Source organism: Myxine glutinosa, chromosome 9 (genome assembly GCF_964187855.1).
Source record: "Myxine glutinosa chromosome 9, kmMyxGlut1.1, whole genome shotgun sequence".
Taxonomy (NCBI): domain Eukaryota; kingdom Metazoa; phylum Chordata; class Myxini; order Myxiniformes; family Myxinidae; genus Myxine; species Myxine glutinosa.
Genome location: NC_136269.1, coordinates 68,175,353 through 68,196,055, shown reverse-complemented (window position 1 = coordinate 68,196,055; position 20,703 = coordinate 68,175,353). Strand labels below are relative to the sequence as shown.

General features: G+C 50.2%; 1 protein-coding gene across 2 annotated transcripts in view; it reads left to right on the top strand.

The window, feature by feature from the left end:
• The first annotated feature begins 6,997 nt into the window (after window positions 1–6,997).
• The window catches only part of LOC137435343 (heparan-sulfate 6-O-sulfotransferase 1-B), a 162,094-nt gene continuing 148,388 nt past the window's right edge, over window positions 6,998–20,703 (top strand). The window contains exon 1 of one of the 2 annotated variants that reach the window (XM_068129043.2): window positions 6,998–7,764. In XM_068129043.2, coding sequence (XP_067985144.1) covers window positions 7,256–7,764 — 509 coding nt within the window. In that variant the 5' untranslated portion in view covers window positions 6,998–7,255. The remainder of the gene's footprint in view (window positions 7,765–20,703) is intronic. The other variant, XM_078784423.1, reaches the window with a different exon arrangement.

Sequence of the window (20,703 nt, the reverse complement as noted above, 5' to 3'; positions counted from 1 at the left end):
CGAGAACGTCCGACCATGGGGTGAGTGAGGAAAAAGTGCGCGCCGACCAGTGAGTGTGCTGTCGAGAGTGAGTCGGTAGTAGCGTGGGTGCGAGGGAGCACATGGAAGCGCGGTGTGGTGAGTGTTACGGAGGAAGTAACGAAAGTGTGCGCAAGAGGATGCGCGAGAAAGGTGTGTAACGGACAGGTGCATGGGTAAAGAGTGCGCTGTCAAGAGTGAAGGAGAATGCACGCCTGTGGTGAGAGTTACAGAGGATGTAACGGGAGAGTGTGCGCAAGAGTGTGCGTGAGAAAGGTGTGTAACGGACGGGTGCATGAGGAAAGAGTGTGCTGTCGAGAGTAAGGGTGAGTGCGCTGTCAAGAATGGAGGTGAGAGTAGTGAGAGTGACACGGAGCGTGAGTTGGTTGTGACAGGTGAGCGAGGATGTACACCTGGAATGGAAGGATGCACACCTGGAATGGTAGAGCGTGTGTGGGAATGCACACTTGAGTTGGTCGTGAGGCACGTGGTTGGGTGTGCGAGTGAGAACACACCTGTGATTGTCACAGAAGAGGTGACCGAGGAAGGGGCGCGAAGAGGTGTGCTGGTGAGGTGTGCGAGCGACGAATGTGTGCCAAGGTGTTCGGTGGTCAGGTGTGTGACCAAGTCGGTGAGTGGAATGAGTGTACCTGGGTGTGTAAGAGAAGGTACGACGAGGAGCATGGAAACAGCTGGAGGTATGAGCAAGAAAGGGGTAGCGTATGCATGTAAGCATGCAGGTGAGGCATCGACGGTAACCGGGTTAGCGGTTAGAGCGACTTTTAGCCGAATCAGGCCCTCGGTGCGTGCCGGGCTTCGCGTGCCGCGAGAACCAGCAGGGATCCGAGCCACGGCGGGTTCGAAAGGACCGCCGTACGCGATCCACGCTGGGCCTCGCTTGGAACGGCCGCGTCCGGGCTCCACTAGGCGGAGTGGGCAGCTCGATAGGAAGGGTCGTCATGGCGACCACTTTTTATTGAGACGTGCCGGCAGGTCGAGATCGGGACATTGGATGGCTCCACGCCGAGGTAGTGCGTGGGATCTCGGCCCGGGTAAGCCCCCGTCCCTGCACCGAGTGCCGGACGCATCCAGCCGCCGGCACCAAAGAACCCGCGTTCATTGCTCGGCTGTACGAAGCCGAGCTTTAGAAGGGAATTGGCACACCGAGAGGCTCTAATAAGTAGACGGGTGATGAGGATAGTGTTTTGGCCACAAAATTAGAAAAAGGCGAAATTTGATGATTGGTACGATGATTGGCAGAATTTTTGATTGGTTGGATTTAGGTGTGCGAAATTGATAGTAGGACCTCCCCGATGTGGGGGGATGGCAAATCCACCATCCCTCACAGGGATGGGGCAAATGCGCTATAGTTTATGGGGTTGATGGCAGTGAAAACTAGCCCGGGTGGGTTAGGATATCGTGTGTAGGGATCTAGCGAAGATGACATTAGGTAACGTTAAGGTTAGTTAGTGACAATGATACCTGTAGTGGGGACGCAGGTAGATTAGTATGGATGATAATGACGTGGGAGCGCAATAGTTTAAAGGGACGACTGGGAAGCGCAAGTTTCAGAGGGGAGTAGTTAGCTGAGATGATGCCGTGTGTTTGAAGATTGAACAGGTGTGATTGAACAGGTGTGATTGCACAGGTGTGCAACTGAAAAGGTGTGTGGAGCAGTGTATGAGTGAGTGAAGGTGATTGTGTATTGTGCTGACCCAATGGTCCAGGAAGAGGAGGAGGGTGCAGGTGGCACCAGGTGATTGCACAGGTGTGCAACAACAGGTGTATATGGCTGTGTGGAATAAATGGTAGTGTGGAATAAATGGAGTATTGGAATGGATGGTCGTGGAGTGAGTATGGTGGAAATGGTGGGGTGGAGTGGATGGTGCGAAGGTGTGAATGGGGGAAGAGTGGACCCCCATCACGGATACCCGGGGCGGGTAGTGTAAGTGTTAGGTAGAGGGTATAGGTAAATTGTGGTTGGATATTGGCATCTGTGGTGCGGGTGAAAGAATGGTCTTTGGATGGGTGCATTAGTGTTGTGGAAATGGCTGGGCGTGTAGCCTGTTAGTGTGTGTAGTTGGTTGGGCACTCCACCACTGTGAGGATGTCGGCCAGGTGAGGCCGCAGGTGGGCTCTGGGAGCCGGTAGTAGTTGTTGTGGATGGGGCCCGAGGATCCGGAGGACGGACCCGGATAGCCCAGTGCCAGAGGGCACCGAGTGGGGTGACAGAGCCAGGAGGGGCTTTCCCCAGTTAGTTAGGTTAGGGTGAGGAGCTAGGTAAGCTCGGGTGGCAACTGCAGTGGTGGAGGTGTGCAGGTGGGTAGACCTGCTGGGAGAGCTACACGTCGCAGCCCAGAAATTGTGCGAGGGCACCGGGAGATGAATCGGGGGAGTGAGACCCCAAATTGAGAAGCACCACAGTTTGGTCAATGGGAATTGGTTTTTAGAACCCATAGTGTAAGTTGGCCAATGGATTGGCGGGGAAAGACCCCGGGTAGTGTAAAGTGTGTTAAAATCATTTAGAGGATAGTTAGGATGAAGGATCTCCTCGCACCATCTGCATCCACTCACCTGAGGTGACAGGTACTCCACACCATGCCATGTTTTGATTATTTTTTATGATGCAAATGTTTGGATTGTGAGACGCATCATGACGTGGGTGTGACATTGTGCATAATTCCATCTCTCCCTCCTTATGAGGATTGATGATGAATTTGGTGATGGCAAATTTTGAAGTAGAGGGATTGTGGAGACGAATTTGGTATAGGAGAAATATGGGGAAGACGTGACAGTAGTGACGAATTTGTAAATGGGTAGATTTTGTAAATATGGGGTAAGGGCAAGGGTAGTGTAGGTGACAGGGGGGTGACGTACGGTAGGGACGAGCTTTCTCACTTCGCCCTCCGTACGCATTTCGCCTTGCATTGCCTTATTGATGTGTACCCTTGTGACCTTACCCCTCGCTCAATTGTCTCTTTTGTCTCCCACATGACCTGTGCGCCATTGGGTGCCGAGGGGAGCGTGCGTGAGTCCTCCATTGTGCGCCCGGAATTCCCAGAACCAGCTGTCTGCATCGATGCACCACATTATGGACCACATGTCTGTGGCCAAGCACCACTTATGGACCCCATGGGTTGGGGCATGGCCCCTCTGCTGGAACCGGCCATGAGGGCCCGACATCTTGCTGGCGGACCTTGGCCACAGGGCACTGATGCCCCACAGGTGAACCACACGTAGTCGGCCCTGTGGGCCATAAATAAAATAAATAAAAATGGACACATTGGGTGCAAGTTTTAATACAAATAGGCCGCCAGTAAGCAAAGCAAAAGAATGACAACATCTGGAAGACCAAATAATAATAACCAGCAGAGGGAGCCGAAGAGCAAGAGATCACCTGCAGGGTTAGGGGTTGTTGATTTTATTTTTATTGAACATGCATTGAACACTGATGAACAATGGTGACTGCACCGATTGGTGCTTGGGTGTGTATTGGTGCGTTTTTAGGTGCTTTAATGGTGCATTGATGCAGAGCAGACTGTCTACCCCCCAGAAAGAACAATCACAGGTCCAGGGTTAGTCTTGTAAATAAAAATAGCATCATTGTAAATAATGCTCCCCACCGTCAGTGTGTAGTTTGAAGACCATTCCGCAATTCGGTTAACTGTGGGCGTAAGTCTGTTAGGCAGGGTGCAATGGAGCAGCGGGACACATTTATTTATGTTTTAAAACTGTCGCACTCAGGGTCAGGTTAAAAGTAGAGGGAACTACACCTACGTGTCACACTAAATAAAAGTTGTAGGCCCGGGTCGTGCCTAAGAGGAGGAGGGTGCAGTGTTGCGGATATGAGGCCTGTATTTTTTTGATTGTGTTGTATTGTGGTAAATTGGTGATGATTATTGTTTATTCTGTGCCCCCCTGCCTCCGGAGCTGTGTAAAGGTGAAAGGGCATCCCATAATTAGTCCACAAGCATACACGTCAGCCAAATAATAGAATACCCCTGTTTGATAGTTATCTCTTATTCTGTGTTTTAGGGTAAGGCTGTGTCTCCCATTAATTGAAGTACTCCATTGCACCAGTGAAAGAGAATAGATCCCCTTTCATTTCATTTCAATGGCCAACTGCATTTTGGGCGGTTTTCTTCAACCACCATTGGCCACGAGGCTCGGGTCGGGGAAGAAAGGCGTGCCCGCCCATCGTCATCAAGGGCGGAGCTAGAGGGCCGTGCCGACCAATCAGGGCCGAGGTGAGCACACCGATGGGCGTGTCCTGAGGGCCGGCGGCTTGATCGCTGGAGGCGCTATAAAGGCGCGCGCGCAAGAAGCGTTGAGAGAGTCGTGAGTTGGTGGTCAGAGGAGGGTCAGGGGTTGCGTTGGTTGCGGTGGTAAGAAGTCGGTGGTGAGAAGTGGTGGCGTCGAGTGGTCAGTGGTTGCGTTGGTTGACGTTGAGTTGTCGATGGTGAGGAGACACCAGGGCCAAGAGAGAGAAGGTTCCAGGTCAATTACCAGCAGTTGTGCCAGAGACGGCAGATGCACCCTGAGGTGAGCCAGAGAAGCAGCTTTGGCTCCACAAGCAGCGTTGACTCCACCAGGCAGCTTCAACCCGTTACCCCGCGGGGACCAGATAGCGGTGGCATCGGTGGCCGTCGAGGTCCAGCCGACGTCCCGTGCGGGATCAAGCCCGAACCATCTGCCCCAGCTGAGCCTTCCCATTCCTCCTTCCAGCATTCATTCCTTTCCTCCACCCTTCTTGTGTACGTGAGTTTGTTCTGTGTGTCTTGTCCCTGGGTATTAATTAAGCTTGTATAAGTTAATAATTGCACTGTGTCTCTGATTCTTCTGTATATTATTTTATTATCTTTCCTTCTCCTTGGTTACTTTGAGCATGTAAATAGTAGGAATAAATTTAGTAGTATTTCCAACCTTTTTGTCTTCTTCTTCTTCTTCTTCACATCTGTGTCGCCTTTGTCTTTTCCCTATTGAATAGCTGCGGTGCGATCCGGCCAACGTTTGGGTGGAATCGGGTTCTAATCGGGGAATAACTGTTCGGTCGCGGAGCCTTCGCTCGGCAAAGTAACATCTAAACCGCGATCAGTAACAATATATATATATATATCTGTGCAGTGTCTGTCCTGTCCTGTGTTGTTCTGTGTTGTGTTGTCGTGTGTTGTCACTGAACTACTCCCTAAAATTTTTGTGAAATCGTACCAAACTTCTGGTATGCACCTACCTCTCCCGTGTGTATATCCTAAGGGTATTTTTTTTGAAAAAAAATTCCAATTTTTTATGGTTTTCTTTTCAATTTTTTGGGGAAAAACATTTTTTTTTTCAACTTAAGTCTTCAGCTTCAATTGTTTATAAAATGTAATATCACGTATATTACAAATAGATTTGTGCAAAATAATTGCTTGAATTATGATTGGTGTAAACCATGACAAAACAGCAACTCGGGTACAGTCATTTATCTATATCTACACATCTGGGCAGTGTCTGTGTTGTCACTGAACTACTCCCCCAAACTTTTGTTTCCGTGGTTGTGAAGTGTTTTTAATAACGTGGTGGTGGTTTTGAATCACGTGGTGGTGAGGTATTTTAAATTACGTGATGGTGAGGTGTTTTGAATTACGTGGTGGTGAGGTGTTTTGAATTATGTGGTGGTGAGGTGTTTAAAATTACTTGGTGGTGAGGTGTTTTAAATTAGGCGGGGTTGAGGTGTTTTGAATTACGTGATGCTGAGGTGTTTAAAATTACGTGATGGTGAGGTGTTTTAAATTATGTGGGGGTGAGGTGTTTTAAATTACATGGAGGTGAGGTGTTTTAAATTATGTGGGGTTGAGGTGTTTTAAATTATGTGGGGGTGAGGTGTTTTAAATTACATGGAGGTGAGGTGTTTTAAATTATGTGGAGGTGAGGTGTTTTAAATTACATGGAGGTGAGGTGTTTTAAATTATGTGGGGGTGAGGTGTTTTAAATTATGTGGGGGTGAGGTGTTTTAAATTACGTGGTGGTGAGGTGTTTTAAATTACGTGGTGGTGAGGTGTTTTAAATTACATGGAGGTGAGGTGTTTTAAATTACGTGGTGGTGAGGTGTTTTAAATTACGTGGGGATGAGGTGTTTTAAATTACATGATGGTGAGGTGTTTTAAATTACGTGATGGTGAGGTGTTTTTAATTACGTGATGGTGAGGTGTTTTGAATTACATGATGGTGAGGTTTTAAATTAAGTGGTGGTGAGGTGTTTTAAATTACGTCGGGGTGAGGTGTTTTAAATTACATGATGGTGAGGTGTTTTGAATTACGTGATGGTGAGGTGTTTAAAATTACGTGGTGGTGAGGTGTTTTAAATTATGTGGGGTAGAGGTGTTTTAAGTTATGTGGAGGTGAGGTGTTTTAAATTACGTGGTGGTGAGGTGTGTTAAATTACTTGGTGGTGAGATGTGTTTAATTATGTGGGGGTGAGGTGTTTTAATTACTTGGTGGTGAGGTGTGTTAAATTAGGTGGGGGTGAGGTGTTTTAAATGATGTGGTGGTGAAGTGTAATCGTACCAAACCTCCAGTCTGCACCTACTCCTCTCCCCTGTCCAGTCTGCACGTACCTGCAGCACAGCTGCACCCCTAAAAAATGATGCAACCAGCAGCCATAGGCTGCATACGAAACAACAACGTGGTGTAAAAACACCACGAAACATACGAAACAACAACATTCATAGGGCCACATGTCATGCATAGGGCGACGATGGTGGCTCAAGGCAAAAAAAAAGTATCTTACATTTACAAGCGTTACAAACGATTGCAGTTAGGATAACCGGCTTAATTTGGTGTGATCCTTGATGCAACTCCCCATCCAGAGGGTTTTTTTTTTGTTCCGATTCCATTGGGAACAAAACGTCTAATAAAAGTTGTAAATGACGATAAGAAGAAGAAAAATAACGTGATGTTGGTGACGTAATGAAGGTGAGGCAACACGTCGAGGGAGCGTAATGACGGAATGACGGGCTCCGCCCCGCCCCCTGTCCGCTCCATTCGCCCGGGCTCGTTTATACCCAACCCGTGGGGGTCCTACGATCGTGTCCGCGCAACACCGCAAAGCCATGGCTGTGCGAGAAGGTGCAGGTCGCCAAGGTAATTATTGCTACTACAACTACATCCATAATAACGACAAAGGTTCACCTTAAGCGCAGAGGAGCCGCGTCACGAGTGTCATCGCGAAGATTCGAGTGAAAGACGAGGAGGGATCATGGTCGAACGCGCAAGGAAAGCCGTGGTTGTCGCTGCCGCCACCACGTTGGTCCTGCTGGTCACTCTGAACGTATACCAGTACGGGTGTCCACCCGGGCGGCCGTTGTGCCGCGGTGGGGGTCCTTTCGGCTCCCCCCGGCACGAGGTCGTCATCCCGTCCGGATCCGAAACCGTGAAGGGAGAACCTGGACCCGGACCTGGAGCCGCGGGTCGCGTTTCCCGGTTCGACGTGCGCGGCGGGGACGTGCTCGTGTTCCTGCACATCCAGAAAACCGGGGGTACGACCTTCGGGCGACACCTGGTGCGTGACCTGGCCCTAGAGGAGCCGTGCCGGTGCCTCTCGGGTCAAAAGAAGTGCGTTTGCCGGCGGCCGGGACGACGGGAGACCTGGCTCTTTTCACGCTTCTCCACGGGCTGGAGCTGCGGTTTACACGCCGACTGGACCGAGCTCACGGAATGCGTTCCGGAGGCCTTGGACCGCCAGGAGAGCCAGCCGCAGGCACCGCGGTGAGTGAACCGGGCCAGTGACGTCACATGCCGAGGGTCTCCCACCTCGGTGATGTTTTGTACAGCGGGTCGGGAGATGATAGCAATTCATCAATTGGGTTCGGAAGAGCGAGTGGCTATCAATATCATTTGGGGGAAATAATAGTAATAATGGTGTCTGGGGAGTCTCGATACAATAAATAAATAAACGGTCCCTTACAGGATCCTTTATATAAATAAATAAACGGTCCCTTACAGGATCCTTTATAATTATATAAAAAAATTAACGGTCCCTTACAGGATCCTTTATATAAATAAATAAACGGTCCCTTACAGGATCCTTTATATAAATAAATAAACGGTCCCTTACAGGATCCTTTATATAAATAAATAAACGGTCCCTTACAGGATCCTTTATATAAATAAATAAACGGTCCCTTACAGGATCCTTTATATAAATAAATAAACGGTCCCTTACAGGATCCTTTATATTGAAGCGCGGTGCTACGCGCGCTTGCTTGCACAACAAGAAGGAAGCGGACAACGCGGTGAGTTTAAGAGTCTTTATTAAAAGAGCTCACTGCAGCACTGGCGCGCTCCGGGCTGCGCGCCCGGTATATATCCCGCGGCCACGCCTACCCCTCGAGCGTGGCCGCCGCCCACTTGGTGCGTGGAATGATGCCCTCACGCCAGTGAGCTTTCGTGTCCGCCACACGCGCCCCCCCCCAGAATTCCCGCGCACCTGGAGGGCCAGTTTGCGGGGCAAACGGATGACCCGGCCGAAGCGCCCTCTGGCGACCGGCGGCGTCCGGGGTGTAGGGATGCCAGCTGGGATGCCTCCGGCTGCACCCGGGATGGGCGCAGGACCGGGGGGCGGCGGGCCTGGGCGGTGCCGGGGGGTCCGCCCGCAGGGGGGCGGCCCCGACGCGGGGGCCGAGCCACCGGCGGTGGGTGGTCCACGTCGAGTGGGCCGGTTTGAGGCGATCCACCGAGACGCGGTCGGGAATACCGCCAATGTCCAAGGTGAAATGTTTCACCCCGGTCTCCAGCACGCGGAAACGCCCATAGTACGGGGGCCGCAGTGGTGTCCGGTGGGTGTCGTGCCGGACGAAGACATACTCCGCGGTGCGAAGCTCCGGGGCGACGTGGGTAGGCGGGTGCCCGTGGTGCGCCGTCGGCACCGGGGCGAACCTCCGGGCCGTCTCCTGCAGCGCGGAGCGCTCCTGCGCCGCGGACCATGGTGCCGTGGGGTCGGGGAGGAACTCGCCCGGCACCCGCAGCGGTTGTCCGAAGACCAACTCCGCCGCGGATGCGCGCAGGTCGTCCTTGGGCGCCGTCCGGAGGCCCAGCAGGACCCGGGGAGCCTGTCGACCCAGCCGCCGTCGCGGAGGGTGGCCTGGAGCGCGGCCTTCAACGAGCGGTTGAACCGCTCGCACAGGCCGTTGGCCTGGGGGTGGTAGGCTGTGGTTCGGTGCAGCTGGACCCCGAGCCCCCGCGCGACCGCCCCCCAGAGCTCTGAGGTGAACTGGGGGCCGCGGTCGGACGATATGTCCGAGGGGGCGCCGAACCGGGCGACCCAGGTGGCGATGAACGCCTGTGCGACGTCCGCCGCTGCCAAAGGCACGGCCTCCGGCCACCGGGTGGTGCGGTCCACCATCGTCAGGACATGGGTGAAACCCCGCGAGGGGGCAGAGGTCCCACCAGGTCCACGTGTACGTGGTCGAACCTTCGTTCCGGCACCGTGAACGGGGCCAATGGGGCCTGGGTGTGCCGGTGCACCTTCGCGCGCTGGCACGCGAGGCACGTCCTGGTCCAGCCGTGGACGGCCTTCCGGAGGCCATGCCAGACAAACTTGTTGGCGACCAACCTCTGGGAGGCCTTCGTGCCCGGGTGGGACAGGCCGTGGATGGCGTCAAAAACCTGGCGCTGCCAGCCCGCGGGCACGATGGGGCGAGGCCGCCCGAGGGAGACGTCGCACAAGAGGGCCGCGCCGTCGAACGGCACCTCGGTGACGCGGAGGCTCGTGACGGTGGTCCACAAGGCCTGGACGCCGGGGTCGGCGGCCTGGTCTGCCGCCATCCGGGCATAGTCGATGCCAAGGTGGACGGCGTGGGCGACGGACCGGGAAAGGCAATCCGCCACCGGGTTGTCCTTCCCCGCGACGTGCCGGATGTCCGTCGTGTACTCGGACACGGCCGCGAGGTGACGCTGCTGCCGGGCCGACCACGGCTCGGCGACCTTGCCCATCGTGAAGACCAGTGGCTTGTGGTCGATGAAGGCCGTGAACGCACGGCCCTCGAGCAGATGGCGGAAGTGCCTGACCGCCAGGTGAAGCCCGAGCAACTCGCGGTCGAAGGTACTATAGCGGCGTTCGGGCGGGCGAAGCTGCAGGCGGAAGAACGCCAGCGGTTGCCAAGCACCACGCACCCATTGCTTGTGCACCGCGCCCACCGCGTAGTCTGAGGCGTCGGTGGTGAGGGCGATCGGTGCATCGGGCGCCGGGTGCGCGAGCATGGTGGCGTTAGCCAAGGCGAGCTTTGCGCCTGCAAACGCCGCGTCCATCTGTGCGGTCCAGGTAACGTCACCTTTGCCCGGCTTCCCTCGGAGGGCCTCGTGCAAGGGGCGCAGGAGCTGGGCGATGCGGGGCAGGAACCGATGGTAAAAGTTCACCATGCCCAGGAACTCCTGGAGCCCCTTGATCGTGCGGGGGCGCGGAAACCCCTTCACCGCCTCCACCTTGGCCGGTAGGGGGACGGCCCCGTGCCTGGTGACGCGGTGCCCCAAAAAGTCGATTTCAGCGACACCGAACCGGCACTTGGCGGGGTTCACGATCAGGCCGTGCTGGCCCAGACGTTCGAAGAGCGTGCGGAGATGAAGGTGCTCTTCGCGGGACGCGCTGGCGACGAGGATGTCGTCCAGGTATATGTACACAAAATCCAAGTCGTGCAAGACGCTGTCCATGAGTCGCTGGAACGCCTGAGCCGCATTCTTCAAACCGAAGGGCATCCGAAGAAATTCGAACAGTCCGAACGGCGTGATGCCCGCCGTCTTCGGGATGTCCCCCGGCCTGACGGGGACCTGATGGTAGCCGCGTATGAGGTCCACCTTCGAAAAGAAGGACATGCCCGCCAACCGGGCGGAGAAGTCCTGGATGTGGGGGACGGGGTAGCGGTCGGGGGTGGTGGCGTCGTTGAGGCGCCGGCAGTCCCCGCACGGTCGCCATCCCCCGCCGGGCTTGGGCACGATGTGAAGCGGCGACGCCCAAGCACTCTCGGAGCGCCGCACGATGCCGAGCCGCTCCAGCATAGCGAACTCCGCTTTAGCTACGGCGAGCTTCGTCGGCTCGAGGCGGCGTGCCCGGGCGTAGACCGGTGGCCCGGCGGTGGGGATGTGGTGTTCCACCCCGTGCTTGACGGCCCCCGCCGAGAAGGTGGGCCGCGTAAGGGCCGGGAAGCTGGCGAGGAGGCGGGTGAAGTCGTCCGCTGCCGAAGCGTACAAACTAACCTCGCCGGGACCGAACCGCTCAGCAAGCTGCTTGGCGAGTCACTCAGTGAGCCGCTCAACGAGCTGCTCAGCGCGCAAGCAAGCGAGCTGAACGTTTCAGCCTGGACGAGACGTCTGTTCTTCACATCTACCAACAACCCGTGTGCACAGAGGAAGTCCGCACCGAGCAGTGCCATGGGGACACTAGCGGTTACGAACGTCCACGCGAAGCGTTGCCTTCCGAACCGCAGGGAGAGGCAGCGCTTCCCGAATGTGCGTATGGGTGTTCCGTTCGCGGCAAGCAAAGCGGGGCCCCGGCCCGCTGTGTGCTTGTCGGACGTAGAGGCAGGGATAACGCTCACCTGTGCCCCCCGTATCGCATAGGAAACGGTGCCCGGACAAGGTGTCCATTATAAAAAGAAGGTTGCCGGAATGGCCGACGCTCAGGGCCGCTACCGAGCACCGGCTTTGTAGTTTCCCGACTTGCCGAAGGAGCACGGCGGGCAACAATTCCTCGCCTTGTGGCCAAACCTGGCGTGGAAATGGCACCAGGTTTGCGGCGAAGGCGGAGTTCGCGGTGGTGGTGGGCGTGGCATGGCGCGTGTGGCGGCGGCCACGCAGCGTGCGTCAGCCTCAGGATCCCCGAGGTGTGGTGCATCAGCATCAGGGTCAGCCTCGGGATGCGCGGCGGCCGCGCCAAAACTCGCCTGCGCGACCAAAGCCGCGAAGAACCTGTCGGCTTCGGCAGCGAGAGCCCGGGGTTCTGTCGTCATAGAACCGGCCAAGGCGAGGTGGACTCGTGCCGGCAGCTGGCGTCGAAATAACGCCCGGAAAAGAGCGTTCGGGGTTTCGTCGCCTAACAACGACAGCATATGGTCCATGCGGACCGACGGTCGCGTGTCACCGAGCTCGGGGAGGTCCAGGAGGCGGTCGGCCCGTGCGTCCACCGTGAGGCTGAACGTGGCGAGGAGGAGACGCTTGATCGCCTCGTACCTGCCGTCGGCCGGTGGGTTCCTCAGGACCGACACGACGCGGCCAGCCGTGCCGGGCCCGAGGGAAGCGACCACGTGGCAGTACCTGGTCTCGTCCACCGTGATGCCTCGAAGTCGGAACTGGGCTTCTGCCTGCAGGAACCAGACTTCGGCTTGCGTCTCCCAGAACTCGGGGAGTTTCATTTGGACCGTGTTGTTTGCCATTGCGATGGCGTATTCGGGTGGTCAGCGACGGCTGACCAGAACGTCGGAGGGTCACCAAATGAAGCGCGGTGCTACGCGCGCTTGCTTGCACAACAAGAAGGAAGCGGACAACGCGGTGAGTTTAAGAGTCTTTATTAAAAGAGCTCACTGTAGCACTGGCGCGCTCCGGGCTGCGCGCCCGGTGTATATCCCGCGGCCACGCCTACTCCTCGGGCGTGGCCGCCGCCCACTTGATGCGTGGAATGATGCCCTCACGCCAGTGAGCTTTCGTGTCCGCCACAATATAAATAAATAAACGGTCCCTTACAGGATCCTTTATATAAATAAATAAACGTCCCTTACAGGATCCTTTATATAAATAAATAAACGGTCCCTTACAGGATCCTTTATATAAATAAATAAACGGTCCCTTACATGATCCTTTATATAAATAAATAAACGGTCCCTTACAGGATCCTTTATATAAATAAATAAACGGTCCCTTACAGGATCCTTTATATAAATAAATAAACGGTCTCTTACAGGATCCTTTATATAAATAAATAAACGGTCCTTTACAGGATCCTTTATATAAATAAATAAACGGTCCCTTACAGGATCCTTTATATAAATAAATAAACGGTCCCTTCCAGGATCCTTTATATAAATAAATAAACGGTCACTGCCAGGATCGTTTATATAAATAAATAAACGGTCCCTTACAGGATCCTTTATATAAATAAATAAACGGTCCCTTACAGGATCCTTTATATAAATAAATAAACGGTCCCTTACAGGATATTTTGTATAAATAAATAAACGGTCCCTTACATGATCCTTTATATAAATAAATAAACGGTCCCTTACAGGATCCTTTATATAAATAAATAAACGGTCCCTTACAGGATCCTTTATATAAATAAATAAACGGTCCCTTACAGGATCCTTTATATAAATAAATAAACGGTCCCTTACAGGATCCTTTATCTATCTATAATTCCAGTAATCTCTGTGTGTATGTTTGTATGTTTGTATGTTTGTATGTTTGTATGTCTGTATGTCTGTGACCGCTGTTTCTCGACAACCACGGGTCCGATATACTTTAAACTTGCCAGGTATATTGCTGGGGACCCGAGGATGTGCCTTTTCAAGGTTTCATATTAATCGGACAAGTAGTTACCGAGCTATGTCCAAAAAACGATTCAACCAATCAGAGAGCAGCGAGCTATCACGTGTGCCGAACGTGGCGAACAGACTCTGCCTCGGACGGCACATTTGAGAGCGTATTCATTTATTTCACGTTGGAAAACTATGTTGCCGTTAAACTATGTTTTAAAACTAATTAAAACTAATTTGCGATTCATCGTAACTGCGATTTGCGACCTTCCGGACAGTGAAGACTGCACTTCCGGCAGCCAATCACAGAACGTGTTGTTGCGTAGGCGTGGCCGATGTGAGAGCGAGCCGAGCCGAGCGCGTGCGCCATTACGGTTCGTAATTCGATTTCTTCCGGAGAAAATAATAATTTCTCGATTTCTTATGCGCATTATTTCTCCCAATTCAGTCAGAGCGAAGGGCGGAAGCGAAGAGCGTTGTTTTTTTTGTTTACGGGCGTACGGGCGTACGGGCGGGGTAGAGCGTACGGGTAGCGTTTTTTTTTTTTTTTTGGCAAGGAACGGGCACCCACGTACGGGCATGCCCTAGTCTATCTATAATTCCAGTAATCTCTGTGTGTATGTATGTATGTATGTATGTATGTATGTATGTCTGTATGTCTGTGACCGCTGTTTCTCGACAACCACGGGTCCGATATACTTTAAACTTGCCAGGTATATTGCTGGGGACCCGAGGATGTGCCTTTTCAAGGTTTCATATTAATCGGACAAGTAGTTAGCGAGCTATGTCCAAAAAACGATTCAACCAATCAGAGAGCAGCGAGCTATCACGTGTGCCGAACGTGGCGAACAGACTCTGCCTCGGACGGCACATTTGAGAGCGTATTCATTTATTTCACGTTGGCAAACTATGTTGGCGTTAAACTATGTTTTAAAACTAATTAAAACTACTTTGCGATTCTTTCGCTTTCCTGCGCGTTTGTGCACGCTATGGCGATTTCTTTACCAAACTCCGCAAGCCGTTCGCTTTGGACCAAACCATTTCATGTAAATAGAGGGGGGGGGATTGTCACCGTACTCGCAAGCCGTTCGCTTTGGACCAAACCATTTCATGTAAATAGAGGGGGGGGGGGAGGGGGGTTGTCACCGTACTCGCAAGCCGTTCGCTTTGGACCAAACCATTTCATGTAAATAGAGGGGGGGGATATAATTTTAGAAATATATATAGTACGGGCATGCCCTAGTCTATCTATAATGCCAGTAATCTCTGTGTGTCTGTCTGTGACCGCTGTTTCTCGACAACCACGGGTCCAATATACTTGAAACTTGCCAGGTATATTGCTGGGGACCCGAGGATGTGCCTTTTCAAGGTTTCATATTAATCGGACAAGTAGTTAGCGAGCTATGTCCAAAAAACGATTCAACCAATCAGAGAGCAGCGAGCTATCACGTGTGCCGAACGTGGCGAACAGACTCTGCCTCGGACGGCACATTTGAGAGCGTATTCATTTATTTCACGTTGGCAAACTATGTTGGCGTTAAACTATGTTTTAAAACTAATTAAAACTAATTTGCGATTCTTTCGCTTTCCTGCGCGTTTGTGCACGCTATGGCGATTTCTTTACCAAACTCCGCAAGCCGTTCGCTTTGGACCAAACCATTTCATGTAAATAGAGGGGGGGGGATTGTCACCGTACTCGCAAGCCGTTCGCTTTGGACCAAACCATTTCATGTAAATAGAGGGGGGGGGGGGGGGGGATTGTCACCGTACTCGCAAGCCGTTCGCTTTGGACCAAACCATTTCATGTAAATAGAGGGGGGGGGGGGGGGGGGTTGTCACCGTACTCGCAAGCCGTTCGCTTTGGCTTTGCGAATGGACCAAACCATTTCATGTAAATAGAGGGGGGGGGGATATAATTTTAGATATATATATAGTACGGGCATGCCCTAGTCTATCTATAATTCCAGTAATCTCTGTGTGTCTGTGTGTGTGTATGCGACCGCTGTTTCTCGACAACCACGGGTCCGATATACTTGAAACTTGCCAGGTATATTGCTGGGGACCCGAGGATGTGCCTTTTCAAGGTTTCATATTAATCGGAGAAGTAGTTACCGAGCTATGGCGATTTCTTTACCAAACTCCGCAAGCCGTTCGCTTTGGACCAAACCATTTCATGTAAATAGAGGGGGGGGGATTGTCACCGTACTCGCAAGCCGTTCGCTTTGGACCAAACCATTTCATGTAAATAGAGGGGGGGGGATTGTCACCGTACTCGCAAGCCGTCCGCTTTGGCTTTGCGAATGGACCAAACCATTTCATGTAAATAGAGGGGGGGGATATAATTTTGTACGGGCATGCCCTAGTATAAATAAATAAACGGTCCCTTACAGGATCCTTTATATAAAAAAAATAAACTAGAACGGCACTCAGTCGCGAGCATACCTCCACCTGGTGAACAGTTTATGTTTTCTATCTCAGAGTAGACCAGAAAATCACAATACAAAATCATATTTAATCAAAATCAATCACAGGAATCACCATAGTTGGTCCAGTCTTTCATTCCCTGATCTACCCCTCGTTTTTGGCCTTATCACGCAATGGTGAAGAGTGACTTAAAAATTAAATAATTCTCATATCTGAATCCATATTCAGATACTCACCAAAATCGAATCGAATCGTCCTTGTCAGATGCACAACCGGTCCACCAAGTTTCGTCCAAATACGTCCTCAACTTTTTGAGATATCCTGCTATGCATAGTTTTGGCCCTATTTACCAATGGGTGAAGAATCACTTTAAAAATTCTAGTAACCGGATCCTAATCCGGATCTTCACCAAAATCGAATCATTTCGTCCTTGTCACATACACTACATTTCTGCCAAATTTCGTCCGAATCCGTCCACAACATTTTGAGATATCCTGTTCTTGTTCACAGACAGACAGATAGACAGACAGACGGGTGAACACATAACCTCCATGCACCTTTGGTAGCAGAGGTATTATAAACAGTCTCTTCCAGGATCCTTTATCTACTCCATGACTCCATGACTCCATGACTCCATGACTCCATGACATGACATGCACTCCATGACAACTCCATGACATGCACTGAGTGGCATACTGACGAGGAGGGGAGTGTCGTTGAAGCTGAAGGGAAAGGTGTATGCTGCATGTGTGAGAAGTGTTATGATTTATGGGAGCGAGACATGGGTAATGAACGTAGAGCAGCAACAAAGGGTGGAAATGCGAATGGTTCGACGGATGTGCGGAGTATCGTTGAGAGAGAGGAAGACAAATGATGAATTGCGAAAGATGATGGGAATAGAGCCTGTGATTGATGCTGTGAAGAGGAACAGGTTGAGATGGTTTGGTCATGTGTTGAGGAAGGATGAAAGTGACTGGTTGAGAAGAGTGATGGAAATGAATGTAGAAGGAAGTAGAGGATGGGGAAGACCGAGAAAGACTTGGCTAAAGATTGTCGAAGAAGAAATGCGGGCAAGGGGGTTAACAAGGGGAGATGCAGAAAATAGGGCAAAATGGAGAAGATTGTCATGGGGACCGCAAGGCTACCCCCGCTCTAGCAGGGAAAATGGCCTTAAAATGCCTGTTGTTGTTGTTGTTTGTTCCAGGATCCTTTATATAAATAAATAAACGGTCTCTTCCAGGATCCTTTATATAAATAAATAAACTGTCTCTTCCAGCTTTCCGTATTTTTTATATAAATAAATAAACGGTTTCTTTGACGATTAATCATAACAATAACAATATATAAATCAACAGTCTCTTCCAGGATCCTTTATGTAAATAAATAAACGGTTCCTTCCAGCTTCCAGGATCCTTTATTGAAATAAACGATTTATTTGAGGATTCTAATAATAATAAATAAATAAACGGTTTCTTCGAAATTATTTATGTATAATGTATAAATAAACTGTTTCTTCGAGGAGTCCCAATAGAATATGAGCTCTTTAGTGAGTCTTCATATATTATATAAAAAACCGTCCCTTGAAAGAGGTATTTATTCATTAATATAAATAAACACTCCTTTCCTCCCCTTTTACCTTTCCCACCTGCTCCGTTCTGCCCACCCATCCCTTCTCCCCCTCCCCGTATCCCCCGCCCCTCCTCCTCACTATCACTATCACCGCATGACACACCTGTCACAGAGCACTTCTGAAGTGTCAAGTGCTTTAAACAGAGTTTATCACAGGTGAGTTGCGCTGAATGGCCTTTTCACGTGCTCATTTATTGTGTGTATGTAAGGGAGATTCTGCATGTACTATTGCATCATTTACCTGTGGGCTGCCAGAATAACCTGGAAGTACACACACTCGCCTCAGCTGTATAGCCTGGGTTTGAATCCCGTCCCAGCTATAAACTGTCACCCTGGTGTTTCAAAAGGTGATTCATCGATGTGTGTGCCGTCCCGTAAAACTGGGATTCCTGTCCGCCGGCATTAGTTGGTGGACGTTGGAGGTCCTGCGATGTCCTTTGTAAAAAGCAGGAGAGCTATCGCCGGCACCTTGAACAAGTTACAAACTCCTGCTCTAACTAACCTACGGCACTGCATCATTGGCACAGCTGCATCCCCAGCAAATGATGATACTCGTAGACATCTCCTGCATATGAAAGAAGAAGATTCTATAGTTCATGCTGCACTCATAATTTGCATTGTACCATCTACAATGTGGACTGTACTCGTAAAACCACTCTCTACTTTATACAGTGGTGAGAAAAAGTTTGTAAACTGTTTGGAATTTTCTGTATTTCTGCATAAATTTGACCTAAATATGATCAGATCTTCATATAAGTTCTAATAATAGATAAAGAGAACCTGATTAAACAAATAGCACATAAAAACTACTTTTTCATTTATTTATTCAGCAAAATGATCCTTTTCTTGCAATTTCTGGGTCGAAAAAAGTATGTTAACCTCGTCCTTGTCACCAGACAGACGGGTGAACTCAGCTCATTTAAGGGGGTAATTACAGTCAGTTGTTTCAATCAATGGGTTGAAAATTAGGAGTGACATTGGGTGGCCCTGTCCTATATGAAAAACAAACTTTCACCATCAGGGTCTGGTCTTCACCACACAGGTTTGTGGAAGTGTGTCATGCCCCGATCAAAAGAGATTTTTGAGGACCTCAGAAAAAGAGTTGTTGCTGCTCATCGGTCTGGAAAGGGTTACAAAACCATTTCTAAAGATGTTTGGCTCCACCAATCCACTGTCAGGCAGGTATTGCACAAATGGAGAAAGTTCAACACCATTGTTACTCTTTCCAGGAGCGGTCGTCCAACAAAAATCCCTCCAAGAGCAAGGCGTACAATAATCCACGAGGTCACAAAGAACTCCAGAGTAAAGTCTAAGGATCTGCAGGCTTCTCTTGCTTTGGCTAATGTCAGTGTTCATTAGTCCATCAGGAAAACACTGAACAAGAATAGTGTGCATAGGAGGGAATCACTGCTCTCCAAGAAGAACATTGCCGCCCGTCTCAAGTTTGCCAAAGACCACCTGGATGATCCAGAAGGCCATTGGAAGAATGTTCTGTGAGCGAAAGTGGAACTTTTTAGCTTAAATGAGAAACATTATGTTTGGCGATAACCAAACACTGCATTCCAACACAAGAACCTCATCCCAATCATGAAACATGGTGGTGGGAGTATCATGGTTTGGGGCTGCTTTTCTGCTTCAGGACCCTGTCAGCTTGCAATCATTGACGGAACCATGAATTGTCGAGTGTACGAGCAAATTCTACAAGGAGATGTCAGGGCATCCGTCCGTGAGCTGATGCTGAACAGAAAGTGGGTCATGCAGCAAGACGAGGATCCTAAACACACAAGTGAATCGACAACAGAATGACTGAATCAGAATCAGATTTTGCGTTTTGGAATGGCCAAATCAAAGTCCAGACCTCAACCCAATTGAAATGTTGTGGCAGAACCTGAAGCGAGGAGTTCATGCAAGAAAGCCCACAAATATCTCCGCGATGAAGTCGTTCTGTAAGGAGGAATGGGACAACATTCCTCCAAGCCCATGTGCAGGATTGATCAAGATTACAGAAAATATTTGGTTGAAGTTATTGCTGCTCAAGAGATGCCACCAGTTACTGAATGTAGAGGTTCACATACGCTTTCCGACAAAGAAATTGAAAGTAAAGGATCATTTTGTTTAATAAAATAAATGAAAGAGTCGATTTTTGTGTGGTATTTGTTTAATCAGGTTCTTTTTATTTATTATCAGGACTTAGTTGAAGACCTGATCAAATTTTAGGTCAAATTGATGCAGAGATACAGAAAATGCGAAAGGGTTCATAAACTTTTTCTCACCACTGTATAACTCCTGAAAGCACAAATCGCACTGCATGTTCAACTTGTATTGTACCAATAAATTAACTTTGTCATCGAAGGTGGACAGATGTTATGTTTTCACCCCTGTCTGTCTGTCCTATTTGTCTGTGAACATGATATCTCAAAAGGTTATGGAAGGATTCGGACAAAACTTGGTGAACGGTTTGGGTGCCTGACGAGAACTAATTGATTCGATTTTGGTGAAGATCTGGATCCGGAACCGAGAATTTTTTTATTTTTAAAGTCGCCACTGAGAGATGCGGCCAAAAACAATATGTAGCATGATATCTCAAAATTGATGGATGGATTATGGCAAAACTTGGTGAATGAGTTGGGTAGGTGACGAGAACAAACCGATTACCTCCGCCACCAAAGGTGGAGGGAGGTTATGTTTTCACCCCTGTCTGTCCGTTTGTGAACAAAATATCTCAAACAATTGTGGACGGATTTGGACGAAATTTGGCAGAGATGTAGCGTATGTGACAAGGACGAAATGGTTAGATTTTGGTGAAGATCCGGATTCTGATCCAGCTCCTAGAATTTTGAAAGTGATTCTTCACCATTGAGAGACAGAGTCAAAAACGATACATAGCAGGATATCTCAAAAAGTTATGGATGGATTTGGCCGAAACTTGTTGGACAGGTTGTGTGTTTGACAAGGAAGAATTGATTCAATTTTGGTGAAGATCCATATCCGGATCCAGCTTGTAGAATTTTTAAAGTGATTCTTCACCACTGAGTGATATGACCAACCAGGCGGAGGTATGCTCTCTACTGATTGCCGTTATAGTTTGCTATGTAATTTTATAGTTGTCCCCCGTCGCTCAGCGGAGCGAAAG